The 18,404-nt window shown below is 35.6% G+C and overlaps 1 protein-coding gene across 6 annotated transcripts in view; it reads left to right on the top strand.

Annotated features, from left to right (window-relative positions):
* The window catches only part of LOC129243487 (high affinity cAMP-specific and IBMX-insensitive 3',5'-cyclic phosphodiesterase 8), a 421,728-nt gene that overhangs the window by 353,225 nt on the left and 50,099 nt on the right, over nucleotides 1-18,404 (top strand). Inside the window, exons 1-2 of one of the 6 annotated variants that reach the window (XM_054880533.1) lie at nucleotides 2,442-2,569; nucleotides 10,730-13,090. The exons of the other annotated variants lie outside the window; for them this stretch is intronic. Coding sequence (XP_054736508.1) covers nucleotides 11,045-13,090 — 2,046 coding nt within the window. The 5' untranslated portion in view covers nucleotides 2,442-2,569; nucleotides 10,730-11,044. Of the gene's footprint in view, nucleotides 1-2,441; nucleotides 2,570-10,729; nucleotides 13,091-18,404 lie in introns of those variants that run through there. 6 annotated transcript variants of the gene reach the window in all.

Here is an 18,404-nt window from a genome sequence, read left to right as displayed (position 1 = left end):
GAGCTGACGGTAGTACAGGGTGGGCCATGTAAAATTTGCTTTTTGAATAGGCTATAAAAAAAACACTAATCAATATTTTTTCAAACCTTTTTTTTATTTTGAAGATTGAACATTGTCATTTATGAACGAAAAATAATATCGTTCAAATGATTGCCACGACTGGCTTTACAGTAGGCCATTCGATCAACCCAATTTTTTAAGCACATTTTCGATTGTTTGGGCTCCAATTTCATGAATGGCAACTTCGATTTCGTGTTTTAAAGCATCAATCGTCTCTGGATGGTTCGCATAGCATTTGTCCTTAACACATCCTCCCCACAAAAAATAGTCCAACGGGCTTAAATCACAGCTTCGAGGCGGCCAATTGATATCGGAATTTCGGCTGATTATTCGGTTTTCAAAAACGGTAGCCAAAAGTTCGAGTGTAACTTTGGCAGTGTGACAAGTTGCACCGACCTGTTGAAACTAAATGTCGTCCATGTCATCCTCTTCAATTGTTGGAAACAAAAACTCGTTGAGCATGTCACGGTAACGCTCGCCATTTACTGTAATCGCGGGAGAAGAAGAAGACTCACCACTTTGGAAATAGGTTTTCAATATTTCCCAATTTTGTTCAAGCGTATAGCGTCCCATTTCGTAAATGTCAAACCTGTAAGTAAATTATGAACACATTTGACATGTCATTTGTGTTACCATTCTCAAAAAAATAGGTGGTTCAAAAAGCAAACGCTATATGGCCCACCCTGTGCGAGTGACCAAAGGAGCTACAAGTAGACTCACCGTCTACATACCATATTTTACATACTTATATATAAGTACCCATTATTTTCTCGGTAGACGGCTGTAGTGATCGATATCTCGCAAAGTAACGATCAAAAAATTTAAAGTTTATGTTCGTTGTCAAGGCGACATTTCACACTAAAAAGCTCTTTGGCTGTTTTTTTGTTTACTCTATTCAATTGTAAGTTACAGAGTGCTAACAATGGAAGTCAACAAAGAGAAAATTCGGTACATTTTACAGTTTTACTTTGATAAAGGCGAAAATGCAAGTCAGGCTGCTAAAATTGTGAATAGTGTTTATGGTGCCGATACTGTAACAATTTTGTTATGTGCAATTTTAGTTTCGTGGATTCCGTTCCGGTATTTTTGATCTTGAAGAAAATGTCGATAATATTGATAAAATCACAGAAATAATTGAAATTGACCGGCATGTTAGTAGTCGTAGCATCGCCCAGCAGCTATTGAGCGACAGTTTTAAACCATTTGCGCAAAAATTTTACGCAATAATAATGGATTTATTTTTCCTCGGAGTAATATATGCATTTTTTTTAAGTTTTTCAATCCGTTACGGCAATGCGGTCGTACAAAATGCAAAGGGGTGACACAATAAAAGTTTTGCCATACAAATCAGCTGTTCTATGTTGTATGGCACCTATTGTGACGTAGGTATATGCCGTACGCGGTATGTTTTCGTTTTGACAAGACCAGCATACCAACAATGAATTCGTTAGTCAGTCAAATGCGGTGCCGCAGCAGATGCAACGTACTCTTTCTGACGAGCCTATTAGTAAGCACAATCAGACCCCATATGAAATATAAAAGAACTCTTGTGATGAAGTTTTCGCGTGACGTCAACCGAAACCGAAATGTATGATAACTATTTCGTGACGAAAATAATTCGCACTTATTGAGTTATTTAACGGCAATTTTAAAATGTTGTCTACTACTGAAATACAAAGCAAAAAATGTGATTTTAGCAACGATTCGGGTGATTAGAAATATTTAATATCCGTTATGAAATACAACGCATACTTTGTGTAATGAAATTTATAACATCAATTGTATGCTTCTAATCGCGCTCTCGTCACTCAAAAATCTTGACTCAGAGACATTTTTATTTTTCTTCTTTTTAATTGACTTCAATACATATACATTACATACAGGTACACACATGTTAGTACACTTGTTGATAACGGATCTTATCACTGTCAATCAAAGTCAAGTGAAGAAAAGGCAAACAAAATAAAGAAACTGAAAATGTATAGAAAATTTTACAAAATTTACTATGAGAGCAAAGAGTAGCAGTGAGAGCAAGCGATTGCAAATTGCAATTTGAAATTATTTAAAATTGTTTTCACAACGTTCCAACAACAATGAATTTAACAATAGGGCGCACCACACCTACAAGATCAGCGTATAAATGTGTGCGTGTGTATATGTAGCTGTAGTACCTATTAACAGACACGCCGAAGAGCTTTAGTACGAGCACCAATACCAGCATGTGATTCATGCGCAACAACACCTACACCTACAACGGTAAGTCGCTTAAATCAATTGGCATAACAATTAGAGCGGTGGCGGCGATCCGTAAAGCGCTGAACAACTTGCCGGAGGTTTATGCGGTAGAAAAGTTGAAATTTCAGTCAAGAAGTGTTGGCCGCAGTGATAGCAGAGATGGCTAAGTGAATAGTGAGCTTTGAACAGTGAACAGTGCATTGATATATACGCATACAGACATACCTGACAATGTCTACAATTTTGTGATATGAGTGATAAGGATCATATAAATGTTTGACAAAATGAAATATGTATAGATAAAATTTTTTTTTAAATTAAATATATATAAAAATTTAAAAAAGTTTAAAAAAATGTAATAAAGTTAAAAAAATATAATAAATTAAAAAAAAAACAATAAAAGAAATAAAAAAAATGAAAGCGGAAGAAATAGAAAAATAAAAAAGAAAGCAGTTAACGGTTGAGAAAAAAATAGAAATATACACCTAAGTGTAGATGTGTGTGCGTATGTTAAGAACCAGCTCAAATAATTTGGTGTTAAAAAGTTAAAAATAATTCAGTTGAAATTGTTTACTTTATTTAAATGAGCTCATCAACATCGTCACGCCTGTAATGGGTGCAATACTTACGTGAAAAAGTCGTCCCCGCATACATACGCTTTTTTTCTTTGAATTTTCGCATACGTCCCAAGGCTGCGCGAGATAAGTGAAAGCATTTCAGTTGCTGTCTTAACCCGCCTGCTGTAAAACAAATAATATTAAAATTTAAGTGGTTCATCGTCTCGAATGCAGGCCGCGAAATCGTGTTTCGTGTTTCGGGTTTTGTAATTTTCTTTTTTCAATTTTGTCACACACTTTTCTTTTTCGCTGTTACCTTCGAAAAGTCTGACTGTCTACTTTGTTTATTTTGCTTGCTTTTCACCTTTTTTCAATTTTTTTGTTTTACATTTTCGCCTCTTTATCGCCGTTGCTTGTCAAAAAAGCTTAAAATAAATAAATTTAATTCCGGCCATTAATCACGAAAAACGAAAAGCCAACGCTGTGTGATGCCACAAAAAAGGATTTAAGTTGCTAGAAAAAAAAAACTTTTTTTGGAATTTGCTTATTTAGCGGAATAATTAGTGACGTAAAACATTGTTTGAACAATAAATATCATAACAATGTTTTTTTTCTTGTGAGTGATAAAGTGCGAATGGCATAGGGTTAGCACATATTTGCACGTTTCCATGCAGTGAAAATAATAAAATACTTATTTACTTTATTTTGCGAAATTCACACATTTTTTATATATAATTAATAAACAGCGCTCTACAAAATGCACTTTGAAAGGAAAAACTAAAAATTTTGGGAAAATATTAGCGCAATTGGCTACTTACTAGGGAAAAAGCTAATAAATACAGCTTCTTTTGGCAAAATTTCAAGACCACTTCAGTACTGAAATGAATTATGGATCACATTAAAATAAAAACATCGTAAATTTATGCATTCACACCAATTAATAAACTCTTAAAAAATCAACAGGAATCGTTCTCAAAATCGTGAAAATCGTTAAAAAATTTGTTTAATGGTAAAAGTTTTCCTCAAAATCTTTCTCGAATGTGAAAAAAAAAAAATTTTTTTTAAACAATAGTTATTTTTTAAATTTGGGGGGGGGGGCAAAATTGACTTTAGAGATATGCTCTAATAGGATCTTCTCTTTTATAATCTGCTAAACACGATGTTAAAAAAAATTTGCCCGCCCTAATGTACAAATGTATATGCATATCTTAAATCTCATGATGGGTAAATTCGCCAATTTGCGGGATTTTCTTATATTTTATAAGACTAAAAAATTTTTTTTTTTTATTTTATATATTTTTTTTTTTTAATTCGGCAAACTTCTACCTTACATTTTTCAAAAATTTTACATTTTGTTTTATAATTTTTTTTATTCGACCAACTGCCACCTATTCCATTGAAAATACTAACGACATTTCTCTTGAACGGACACAGTAGACCGACACACAAACATGTCGATTTGTGGAAAAAAAATGTTCATAAGCGGGGGCGAAACTTCAGTAAGCGATTAACTTTGTCTCTGTTTTTTGTGACAAAGCGTGTTTTTCTTGTCGTTCTTTTTTTAAACGAATTGACTCATATTTTTTAGCTTTTATTTTTGCTGATCCCTTGTTACGGCATAGTAAAATATTAAATCGTAGTGTTTGCTGTAGTTTATGGGAAGAACAATACTGGTGATTTTCAAGCACAATTCAGTTCAAAGTTGACTGTTGCAAAATGTCATCAATTAAAAAAGTTATTAAAATTTAATGAAAAAATAGAGATAATAAATGTCTATTAAAGTAAACAAGTTGTTTGCGGTAGAATAGCGGCAGAAAGCCAACAGGGCCGATAGGAGGGAGCATAAAAATGCTCAATGCCAAAGTAAATTAAATATTAAACTAAAAAATACACAATGTGATCGACTAAAAATTTATAATTTATATTTGGAGTGATTTGCCAAAGACGAGGAATCATAACTTGCCAATATTTGGTCCCCTAAAACAATTCAAAAAAGGCAAACAGGCTGATGGTTGGTTAGAAAAACCATTTTTTTTTTTAATTATAGGTAGATGAGCACTTAACAACGGAAGAACGTAAAAATCCGTCGTTTCTAAAAAGTTCTCTTCTAGCAGAAAATGTATGGAACATTTGGCTTCCGTTGTATGTGCTAAATATACATTCTGGCAAAAAAGTACCGTGAATTGTTCAATAAAACGCAAAATAATTGCTTAATCATCAAAATTTATTTTGTCGCCTTCAAAATATGCTCCATTCAAAGCAATACTCATATGTCAACGATTAGTCCTTTTAAACGCGTTTGAAGATATCTTCTTTAGCCTCTTCAGCGAGTTCTCCTTAATGGCCTCTATCGATTCAAACCGGCGTCCGCGGAGTGGCAATTTAAGTTTTAGGAAAAGGAAAAAGTCACAGTGGGCTAAATCCGTTGAATACGGTGGTTTTTCGATGATATTTGTTGAGTTTTTGATCAAAAAAGTGTTCATAATACGAGCCTTGTGAGGCGGTGCGTTATCATGGCGCAAAATTCATGAATTTTCTTTCCCCGAATTGAGCCGTTTCCTATGCGCATTCTCTCTCAAACGTCGCATTACTCCCAAATAATATTCTTTATTTAGCGTAGAACCATTTGGAATGAATTTTGAGTGCACAACACCACGATAAACAAAGAAAATGAGTAGCATGACTTTCACTTTAGACAGACTTTGACGTGGTTTTTTGGATTTCGGCTCATGTGGATAGCGCCATTCAGCCGCCTGTTGACTGGTTTGCATGTCAAACTCATAAACCCATGTCTCATCACCTTCTATGATGCGCTGGATAAACGTTGATTCCGAATTCACTTGCTTAAGCATGTCTTTAGCCACCTTCTTCCGATGAATTTTTTGAAAGAAATTCAACACTCTTGGAACAAGTCAAGCAGCCACGCTGATTCGTGAGCCACGCTAAGGTCACGAGCTACCTCCCTCAAACTTAAATGATGGTTTTCCAGCACCACGTTTTCAACCGTTGAAGACATTGATGGGCTATCGGGGTATATCTTCCATGACTTCTCGACCCTCTGCAAAAGCCTTATACCACTCGTATAATATAATTTTTTTACTTTTAATAAAGCACACTCGCATTAGGCTTTCTGCAATATTTTCAATGATTTGGCACTCGAAATTCCATTCAAAACACAAAATTTAAGACAAATTCTTTGTTCGATGTTTTGATCCATAATGAAAATCGCAGAGCACACCTGTGATTGACTGATATAATTAAAGGCCAAAGACAAGCTAATTGACAGATCACGCTCAAACTCTGCGACACTAAGGAGGACAGTTGTGCCAACATTCCAGCAAAATTTAGATAATAATTTAGATAATAACTTAAAAGAAGAACTGACCTCATTATTGCCAGGTGCCTTCTCCGATTTGAGAATTGGGTTGCCTTTTTCAAGGCACTAATGGGACTAATTAATAAAATCAGATTCATATCTTAGCGCAGTTCCATATAAAAGTTGGGCAAAACTTGCCTAAGAAGTTCGTTCTGAAACTTTTAAATACATTGCGATATGTGAATGTTAAAGAGCGTCACGCCTATGCTCTCGATGATTATATTACCAGAGCGGAATCGTTGGAACCACTGCTTTACTGGTGCATTTTATATTGTGTCCATAAATAGCACAAATTTGTTGGGACTTTTGCCGAATTTTCAGTTTGGCCGTAGTGATATCGAAGAACGTATTGAGTTTTCTGTTTTCTATCTCTATTTCTGAACGCTGTAACATATCACAAATTTGTGAAAGAACTGGTTTTGAAACATATCGTCTTGAATGAAAATAGCCAGGAATTTTTACTTCAAATCCTCATACTGGTATTAGTTATCATTTCCGCTTGTCATGCTTGACGCACCGTTTCTTCAGCCTACTTGAGGAAGTATTTTATTATGCACATCGGGTGCTACCAAAAAAAATTATGACGTAAGATCAACAATAAGCCAAACTATTTTTTATAACCACAAATGCCAGAGGGCATACATACATATGTATGGCTTTGCATACCAACACACAGAAACAGGTACATTTGTTAATAAAATACATATTCAACGGGCATTGTGCTCTCGTTAAGAGAACAATACTTTACCAAATGGATTGATGGCAATATGAGAGTGTTTGTTTTGAATGTTTTTTGTATATATAGAAGTATTCGTAACTGCATACTGGAAAATTACAACAAAAAGAAGCAAAGTTTGCTTAAGCAAAATTACTAAAAAAAAGGTATGTACTCGTACATACACATCTATTAAAAAATAATACTTGAAAATTTTTTATACGAGCGATAAAACATATTAACATCTGTTCAAATGACTTAGATCGATTTGTGGTTATACGCGCGAGTATGTGGGTACATATGTACATATAAATTGTTTTTGAATGCAAGCCCGGTAGGGAACTGATCCATGTATTTTGAAGAAAATTAATGAATCACCTAGAGTACATAGTGGCATATACATACATAGGTATATAATTATTTTCAGCCAAATAGGTCTACCCATACCTAGACAAAAAATTGTATTTACCAATTTTTATTTTCATTTACATAAACTCTTCTTTTAAGTTCGATAGGGGCACTGAAATCATTTGAGGAAACTTGTAAGAATAATAAATTTGCCACTATTGTTAGTAGTGGGGGTCTTAACCAACCATTGTCCGATGGAAATCAACAGGTTTTCAAGTCTATTTCGCGTTAGCTTTTAGAAGGATTATGAAGCGAAAGCATTTCGGCATTGATTGCTTGGCGATCATCGTTTTGAGGTTATTATGCGCACACACCGAGAAAATCTTTCAACAAAAATTTCGAGTGGTAACATTTTTCCTCAGAATCTTTCTCGAGTTAAAACAAAACATTGTGTAATAAAAATAGCTCCCTTTGAAATTTTCGTGGCTCAAAATTGGCAACTTAGACATCACTTTTTAACTGCGCCTAAGGAATACCCGGCATGGATATTAGCCATCTGTCAAATTGAATATCTCCTTATTTTTTTGCTTTTTGCTTTACTTCATCAATTTAATAGTACCTGATCACCAGGTTTATCATTTATGTCTCTTTCTGCGCCCACAACCACACGCTACCAAGTCTAAGCTTCTGCGAAGTATTGAATATAACTCGAAAAGTTATGGAGATTCTATTAAAAAACATACAGAAATTACGAGGCATAGATGCAGCTATTAACAAAACGAAATCTGAGACAGGGTGATCTTCAAAGGTGAAAACAAATGGTTTTTCCAAAAACTTTCAATACAAAATAAATTTTTTATTTTTAGAAAGTATATTGTTTACCCTACAAAAATATATGTATAAAATGTGCAAAAGAAGTGAATATATTTCACTTAAAAAACTCTATCCAAAATTTCACCATTGAATAAATCTCAAAGTTAATAAATCTTTTCGGCTTATTTATTATTCTCTCAAGCCTACAAATAAACCAAGTTTACAATTTTTAAAAGAATTGACAACAATGTCCAAAATAATTGGATTACTCTACATGGAAGCGCTCATATGACGATCTATATTCCTATCATAAAACTTCGGTTCTGAGGAAAGGAAGTCTTGTTCAGATTTGATTTGACTGTATCTATATAATATAGAATTTTCCAAACACAGGTATTATTTTGATATTCAAAGAAAAATGCTATTTTTTAATATAAATGATTGGATGTTTATTTCATTCTAAAGAGAAGGGTATGCCGTTAATAGTGGAAAATAACATCAGGCAAATACCCACCACGACCACGCTTACAGGACAATATCCTTTTCATGAAATTTTCCATAACCGAATTGCAAAGTGGCTGCCCTATGTCCGCGATAGCCTCACAAATTACATCTTTGAGGTCTTGAATCGACCCTGAGCTGTTGGCGTAGACCTTCTCTTTGACGTGGCCACAAAGCAAAAGTTAGAAAGTGTTAAATCACACGATCTCGGTGGCCAATTGTGATCACCTCTTCGAGAGATAACACGGTCCGGAAACTTTTCCCGTAAAAGATCAATGGTTTAGTTGCTTGTGTGGCACGTAGCGCCGTCTTGTTCAAAATAAACGTTTTCCAGATCAATACTATCCAATTCCGGCCATAAAAAATCGTTAATCATCTCTCGATAGCGCAATCCATTCACCAATAACACCTGTTATTGGAAAACCCTTTATTAGCATTATTAACCCGCCGTTTAAAGTCTGCGGTTGGGCACGCGGATCCTGTTTGAAGATCCTCTTTAAACGTTTATTAAGTCGATAGAAAATTAAATTTTAGGCTTCCAGGTCGCTCAAACCGATAGCTGTAATAGAAATATGTTAAATTCGTGTCCAAATTCGAAAGGCCAGACGGAGGGTTAAAAAAGTAACATATTTTCGATAGCACTAAATCGTCTGTGGACCTATAAAATAATGTCGTATAAAATTGGTTCTAACTTAAGCTGGCTTTAAAAAAATCGTAAACCACTGCCGCCGATATATTTGTCTGCACACGGCTTTAAAGCAACCTTCAGAATATAGAATAATTTCGATGAAAATGATTGGAGAGCGCCCATCTGCGGTTACAGCGGCCCAAACCGTTATCTGTGGCGGATGCTACCTCCTGGTGGTCAATCGATGACTCAAATTCACATATGAACTGTTGGTGAAATAAGGTCTATCGTTTTGGGAGTTTATTAATTGTTCAATTCGAGAAATTTTCTCGTCAAAAAACACAATATTCAGAAATTTACCGCTTTCGCCTAAGCGAAGCAACTCCTTCGCTCTCTCAAGTCTGAATTGTGGCTGCTTTCGTGCCTTTTGGATCTTGTCAGGCTTGACTTTGAGATAATTTTTCAGTATGCGGCGGATGCTACGGATGGTTGTGATTTTCCAACTAAGTCCAGCAATCACACAATTAAGTTTGAAATCCATTACTGTTTTACTTTTTTCACATTTACTCTCAGCAAAATGCATCCACGCGCTTATAAACAATACTCTGGACTTTAATTTACTCAACTAACAGACAGCTGATGCACGTGCATCATACAATATACCCTCTCAGAATTGTGTCTAACTTTTATTAATAGCTGTGACTATGCAAAGTACTCCATTCAAGTTTCATAATGCGATTTCCATAATTTTTTATTTTTTTAAGTTATAGTCAAATATACACCCCTGAAATTTTGCATGAGTTCGGAAACTTGACATTTTATCAAAAGAGAAGTTAAAATTTAAAAAATACATTTTCTGTATTTTCAAATACTTTTTTTTACGTTTCATTGGTGTCTTTATTTCAAATTATAGTTACTGAAAGTAATTGTTATCCAGGCACAAGAGGCTACCTCTACATCCCCCTGGAGAGTGGCGACACTGTAATCTACTAAAATCACAGCTACTAGATAATTTTGCCTTTCGTAAATTATGGCCACTGTGCACCAGTTTGCTGTGTTCCTGCAGGGCAATCTTATAATCTTAGGTGCTCGCATATCACTTTTAGTTTATAGATATTTTAGTGATTGAAGGTTTGTTGTTGGCTGTGCTTACAAGCTATTTAAACTGTTAAGTTATTGTTTGGCAAGCGATTAAAACTTTGAAAGAGAACTAGTGGAATTTTTTTCTAGTTATCAATTTATTCGAGAAACGTGGGACGTTATTCGAGACGGGCTAAATTGTTGACGTAAGAAGTGAAAATCTGGCAAAGAGGCGATTTTTTAACCAATTCAGTGAAAATGGGGATATGTGTTTATAATAAAAACAACTGGAAACTGAAAAATAAATAAATAAACACATATACATTTTGCGTAGAAATATTTTTTCGAAAAAATTAAAAATAATCAATGCAAAAACTTTTCATAATAAATTAAAAAACTCTTACTTTTGAAAATAGCGATGTTTGTCGGTTCTACGAAGCGCAACAAAAGTGATACTAATACAAAGTGATTGAAATGTGGTGAAGTAAAAATTTGTGCTTTAAAAAGATTAAATGTGCGAAAAAAAATTTTAGGAAAATAAAAAATTTTGATTTACTGGAAGTTTTTGCACAGTCGTTATAATTTTGAAGTGTTCAAGCATTCAACATGCAATTTTCAAACCTACAAGTATAAATATCAAACAGTTTTAAAAAGCGAAAATATTCTCCTTAAAATTGGCATCAACACGCAACTTCTAACGAATCACTTACCCACACAATTTTCATAAGAAAATGCATAAGTGCTTCGTAAAAATCGCAAATGTGTTTCGTCAAAAATCCACAAACCCTCCAACTGAAGTTGAGTATTTGAACGGCGTTTCGGAAGTGGATATGCGTCATGGTGGTGCATATGTAGACAATGTTGGCGAACGGGAAAGTAACGAGCGGGAAGTCGGTGAAGCGAACGGCGAGAAAGCCAATACACGAACGGCCGGCGTCAAAGACAAGCAACGACCCAATAACATTTCGAGCGATAAGCATAAGGAGTGCAGAGATAAGTGCAGCGATAATATCGATAAGACAATCAACGTCACCACCAGTACGAGTACAAGCATTATTACCAATGCTGCGAAGCCACAGCGCGTCGATGGTATCGTCAATAGCGTGTTGAATGAGCGAATGGCGCCGAGAAATAAGCGAGGAAACGAGGTCGTCAAGCAGAAGTCTCCTAAGACTAAATACTTCTTGCGCAGCGCAACGTCACCAAGTCTAGGCAAGGTTGAACATGATGTAGGGATGATGGGCTCTACCGATATGAGTGATGTAGTCTATAGATGCAGCTACCAAGGCGGCGGGGCAGGTGAAAATAGAAATAGTGCGCGTAGTAGCACACGAAGTAGTGGTATATTTCGACTATTTTTGGGTAGCAGCAAGAAAAAGAAAAACGAGAAAGGGAAGGATAAGGAGAAGGAAAAAGAAAAGAAGAAAGAGTGTGGCAATGAAAAGGAAAAAGAAAAAGCGAAGAAAAAAGGCAAGGAAAAGGTAGCGCCATTAGCGGCAATGGAACCACAGCAATTGGGTTTCGACGAAGATGAGGAAAAAGCATTCACTAAAGTCAACAAGAGCTCAAACATTGCGCCAAAGGCGCTAAAGGAAATGCGTACCGACGCTGACGTCGACAAAAAAAAAACCACCTCAAATGATATCAAAGCGGAACTGTTACACAGCACAAATGATAAAAGTGCGCGTGGAAAAATCGCCACTCATACAAGCACAACAACCTGCGGCAATGGTATTGACGATAGCGACACACATCGGTATAGCACAAAGGGAGGTGTGGACGTTACGTGCGAGGCTGCGGTGGACATCAAGTGCACGCCACACCGTGCAAAGACTAAATCCATTGAGGCACACGATGAACGCAGCTACATTTCCGAGTACAAGTCCTTTGTCGAGGATGAAAGGCCTAACTTAATTGGCTCGCCATTCCCCGAAACGGAAGCTTTCAATTTTGAGAAGGCGCTTAATCGCAAAACGAGTGAACGCCACTCAAGCCCGTTAGTGGATATACAAAACAAATGTGGGGTCGATGTGAAAGCACAGCTATCATCATCGCACGCCAATCTTAATGATTACATTCTGGCGCACACAAATGGATTAACACCAAAAACGCCTGAGGAGATCGAGTATGAGAAAAATATTGCAGCGGAGAGTGCTGACATTATGACACCACTTCCACAGAATCTTACGTTTCACTCGGCCCGTTTGTCTCTCAGTACTGGACGCACACTCGCCTCAGATATTGCCGATATGATACGCAATTTGGATGCGAATACATTGCGAATTAACAATATGACTGTTGAGGAAAAGATGGAGCTCATGAAGCGCTTCGAGCAAGCACAACAGCAGCAGCAGCAAGAAAAACAATTACAAACATCACAAATCCATCATCCACATTATCAAAATCATCACGCGTCCAACACAAATCAGCATAGTCCACTGAGGCGTGCGAGCACTTCACGGAATGTGAATCCCATGCGTCTGGCGATGGAAAACCGCATTGCTATGCAGGCTACAGCACTAACATCTACAACCGCATCAGTATCTGCGGCGCAGCAACTACAAGGTGTTGGTGGCGGTGGTGCTGACGAATCTACGTGCGACTCAGATGGCGAGAATGTGGAGGTGGTATTGCGGCGCAAATTTGTGGACTATCCCGGCGGCGAGAAGGTGACAGTGTCAACGTGCCTCTACGAACGCCGCCAGCCGAAGTGTCCCAAACTGAAGTTGTTGGTGCAATCACAAAATAACGAGAATCGTGAGGAAGGAAGCGCTGAGGTAGGCAATATTAAACTTTGAGAAAATATAGTCCTTAAGGAGTAATAGCGGAAAAAGTACTAAAAAGGGGTTAGAAAAGTCAGGGTAAGAGTTCGCGCACTTTGCCAAAGAAAAAGTTGGACATTTTTTCTTCAAGGTTGTTATCTAATATAATTAAGATTTTCATTCTTCCTTTTTACGCGTCATCCGCATTCTGCCACAACCTAAAAGCATTTGTTGCTGTTTGCATAAGCGAAGTGCTGCCAAAAATAAAATTAAAGGCCTTTTTCATATTAGTTTTATGGCAAATTATTGTTGTTTTCTTAGAACACCGAAAACACTTCTTTTTGTGTAAGTAACTAAGCTGCCATCGATTTAAGTTCCAAAAGTCAACAAATGCGCAGTTGATCCAATTTAAGAGAAGAAAAAGTTTGCCGTGGTTTTTTTGCTATATCTTGACAATGAAATCAACATAGTTAGAATTATTCAACTCATGAGCAATCACATCAGTTGGTGAGCAATGAGATAAGTGTACTTTCTTATCACTATTTTAAATATTTGGTGAAAAAAAAATGTTTTTGTTTAAAAAGAGCAGATTTTTTTGGTAAATCAGTTGTAAAAAATGGCGCAGTAAAACTAAACCATTAAAATTTTTCAAAAGAAAATGGCGCGAAAATTGCTTATAAAAAAAGCCATGTAATACGAGTAAAAAATATGTTGTTAATCTGTCTGGGTTAGTAAGGTATTTAAACACAGTTTTTGGCTTCCAGGTGTGGTGAACAAGAAAAAATCTAAAAAAGTAATCATCCAAGGGATACCTAGAAAAGCATCAGCTGTAACAAATGCATTTTATTTTATTTTTTTTTTTTTGTTTTTGATTCTGAAGATTCTGTTGTGAGTTATGATGAGCACTGGAAAAAAACTCTTTTACGAAGCATTTCGGGATTTTCACGGTGACTCGATCAATTCTTAATGTTTTGCCTTGAAAAGTAAAAAACAAAGTTTCTCAAATGTTGAATTATTAGATACAGTCTGTCTAAAGGAAGTGTGGCTAGCCAAATTCAAACTTAAAGTTCCGCTGCTAAATAGGAGCATCCTTTTCGCGTTGTATAATTTTCTAGTTTTGTGAGAGATTTAGAAAGCATACGCTGTTTTTACGAAATGAGTTCCGCATTAGAAAAAAGATTTAATGCAGTATTCTTTTGTAAACATCCGAAAGGTCACGTGCATCTGCAGCGAATTATTTGAAGAAGGCGAAGACGTTCATAAATAAATGGGTGCAATGGGATACCAAAGTTAAAAGCTTTGTTAAAAAAGACTTCTCCCGACCAGGCAAAAAAAAAACCCTGTTCAAAGTAAGAACAGAAGATCTTTTTTTTTTTTTGTGGCGAAGCCGAAATTGTCGTTGCGTAAGATTGAAGCAGTTTTAAGGAAAAGTGGCATTAATGTATCCAAAGACACGATTTGAGGGCATTTACCTGCAGAAAACGTCAAATTCCGGAGCACATTGAAAAAATCGCTGCTCTCATTCATTCACAACAGAATTATTCAATTGCTACTCCGAAAAAGTTTTGATGAATGAAATTTACCAAATAAATGTATTACCATCTGCTGAAGGATGTTTGAAAGAATTAGAAAATATTTGGGCAATGGTTAAGTAAAACCTGAAGGAAAACAAATAAAGAGGGCCAAACCGTTATCAAAGCAATTTCTTCTGATTTGAAGCCGATGACCTCCACAACTTGTGCAGAAATCAGTTGCATACAATGCAGTTTATGAGAATCGAAGTGGCGAAGAATTTATAAGCTGTCGCGCTTCTATTAGAAAAACTGTATATGGAAGTGGACTTAATAAAATAACACTATCTGTATCGCCAAACAAACTTATTAAAAAATGATTTTTTTGAGCGAATTAACCTTTACACGCTCTTAAGGTATTAAGGCATCATTTAAAGCATATTTTTTGTCTTTAATCTCTACAGTGGCCTAATTCCTTAAACTTCCTTTTTAGGTGTTGACACTCAACAAAGCTCTTTATTTCAACCAAATAACATCACAGTAGGTGGGATTTAATGCAGGTTGCGCTAAAATTTAGCCACCTCATTTTTGCATTAAAAAATGTCCAGTCATGTCGGCGTCAACTGAGCGAAGAGCTCAGCCAACAAATACTTCTGCGGATATTCCAAATAGGAAAAAACACAGTAGTAGTAACCACATTTCTCTACTTCACCATTTTTTAACCCTTGGTAGTACAAATGTGGCGATAAATTCCTTGGACGACCAACATTAAGATTCCCAGCTTTAGAGTCGCCAAAGCTTCATGGTAAAATCCTATGGCCTCTCACAGAAGTGAAATGCCTGATGGTTATACGAGTACGCACACTGAGAAAAGGTTGAAGTTGCAAGAACTAATTATATTTTTCGATTTTTAATAATACTTATGAACTATGTATTACCAAAGTTTGGCCAGTATTACCACGCGCTTTGCAATTAGTGAAGCCCTTCTACGTTGAGTAAAACCGGATATTTTGTTGAAGGGGGGTTGTATGGGTTTGATATTCATGAATAAATATTTCGAAGACAGCGAAGTCACATGTGCACAAAGGGATTTGTATTCAACATGAGATTAAATGGCGATGCACTTCTAATATTACCTTACCTAACTTTAAAAATTAGTTCTCAGCATTAATCTGTTCTCCCAACCAAATATGTTGTACATTATTTTTCGGTAATTTAGCCAGCAGTTATATGCACAATCGCTTAGCACGTGTGCACACTAGGCTTAACAGCAGCTGCCTCTCATATTTTGAGCAGGAAGGCACTGCTCCATGCTTTACACGCAGTAGCCTGGTTACTGATGTGGTAGCTTTGGATTTGATTGGCTATGAAAGAAACATGATTATTTGTCATTCAACTTTTGTTTCAATAAAGTTTTCGAGTTTCTGCACTTATCGCACCAATGACAACTTCAATTTGATATTTCAATTCTTAAATAGTCTCTTTGGGTTACCGTGGCGCTCCAAAAAAAGCAGTCAATGAAGTTAAACTCCAGTTTTTTAGGCACCCAATTAACATTACCTTATCGGCGAATTAGTTGTTAGATTTATATGTTACTCAACTTTGTTCAACCTAAAAATTACCCATTTCGTAAATATCTACCCATAAACTACATTTCTAGCTAATTACGAATGTTTTTTAGTTTTCAAAGTAAAAATAAAATATTTAGAGCTCCCTTAATTCCCTAATTCCCTAAGCGGCGATCAATAAATTAACGCGTAAGTCTGCCCTCTAACAAAATACACACACTATGTCTAAGTGCTTGGCTTGTCTCTTAAGGGGGCAAATACCTGTAAACGGCCATATTCTCCCTGATTTTCATTAAAATTATTAAAAATGAAGAAGTCAATATATAATATTTTTTTCAAAATTGGCATACAGTCTATTTATACATTAAAATATTACCTTTTTTTTTATTTTAATCATTTAAAATGGCGGATGTACACTCAATTCCTCCAGGAAGGTCGCAGCGGGGCTTTTCAATCAGCGGGCGTTGTAGCATCGGCGTCAGTGACCAGAATACAAAAAACGAAAATTTTTTTTGTTTATAAATGTCATAATTTTTATATAATTAGCAATAAATGGAAAAAAAATTCACGGGTCGAATTTTCGTACTATTTTTGCTTCGAAAAAATGATTTTTTCCAAAAATTTTCGAATTGTAAATTCACATAGAAAGAAAGGTGTGTGCATTTCAGGGAGATCGGTCAATAACTTTTCGAGTTATCGTGTGCGCCAATTCGAAAAATATTGTTTCGAGAAAAAAGCGTCCAAAGTTTGAATACAACATAACTAAGTATATCTCTCCCAGCGCTCGAACGCAAAGAATAGAGTCGTCAAGGTTGACGATCTATTATATAAGAAATACTTAAATTTACGTTCTAAAAATTTTTTGACATATTCTTGAGGGATTATATTAACATTTTATGAAAAAAAAAACATTTTTTTTTTCGAAATTTTACAGGTATCTATCCCCTTAATGAAATGTGAATTTGGTAAAAAGTACTCGTATTGTTCTAATAGTGGCAACTTAAAATTTATTAGCAAAATAAACAGATGAAATCAATTACTTGCAACTACAAAAGTTTTTCCAACTCTTTCACAAAATACTTCTCATAAAAAAATAATTTATTACGTTTAGCACAATAAAGATCACTTAAATGGGCAGTAAAAAGATTGTTCGCCCTGCTAAATATAAAATATTGTGAAATGCTCGTTAAGTATTTATTGAGTGTAAACAAAAGTTATGAATTACCTAAACAAACGTCAATCGCTATTTCAGCTTGGTTCACTCAACATTGGACTAGCATTCAGTTGGCGAGTGCACATTGCTAGTACAAGCGAATACTTTGAATTGTTTATAAAAATTATAAATAACAAAACTAAAAGTGAATTTTTCGCCTTTGTTCAAACCCATAATCGTTTCAAAATTTCAAAAAATGTCTGTTCAGCGCGTTTTGTTTATGGTCGCCGATTGCTGACTGAAAGGTAGGGTTGAAAAAATCGAACTTAGAATTTAATCTCTCCCGTTCTAACTGACCGGAAGTTAACATTCATCAGAAAGTTCGCTATTAAAGCGTGTTTGAGAGGTTTTTATAGAGCTGTATATCTTATAAACCACATAAAAGGTCGTATCCATACTAGTGGCTATGGTATTGCTTAATTGGAAAGTTTACTTTGTGGGCTTCAGGGTGAGCGTGATGGTCGAGCAGGGACTGTATTTCCTTGTAGCCGTTAACCCCTTGCGCTGAAAATTAATTTCCAAGAGCCGGTGACTATATCGCGTAAACGAATTTTTGAGTATAACGAGCCCATGCTGGGAGTGATTTCTATTAAAGATTTTAGCGGAGTGTTTTTAACAAATGCATATAGTCGCAATATTTAAATGGATATAAATCAAATTAAATATATTTTAAAAAATTGTATTAATAATTTTGTGGAGTGTGTTATATTTCAAAACAATCAGGAATGTCCAGTGCCATAAAACATTTCGTGCATTCCCATGCAGTATCACTGCGTTTATTCCATCTCGTGCATACCTGGCATCTTCGTCGGGGCTTTTTTTACTTTGTATACAAGGAATTTTTCTGTTTTGCTAACAAAAGCAATGTCGTGTTATCTAAAGAAGTCCTTCCGCATGTTGGGCATTCAGGAATATTAACATTTAGTAGAATCTCTTCTGCAATGTCCAGCCGAAATTTTGAAAATGAATATTTCATGAATGAATAGAATAGAATGAAAAACAAGTCGACGTGCATTATATGTCTTTCCAGCGCAAGC

The sequence above is a fragment of the Anastrepha obliqua genome, chromosome 4 (genome assembly GCF_027943255.1).
Source record: "Anastrepha obliqua isolate idAnaObli1 chromosome 4, idAnaObli1_1.0, whole genome shotgun sequence".
Taxonomy (NCBI): Eukaryota; Metazoa; Arthropoda; class Insecta; order Diptera; family Tephritidae; genus Anastrepha; species Anastrepha obliqua.
This window is presented reverse-complemented; position numbering and strand designations above follow the sequence as displayed.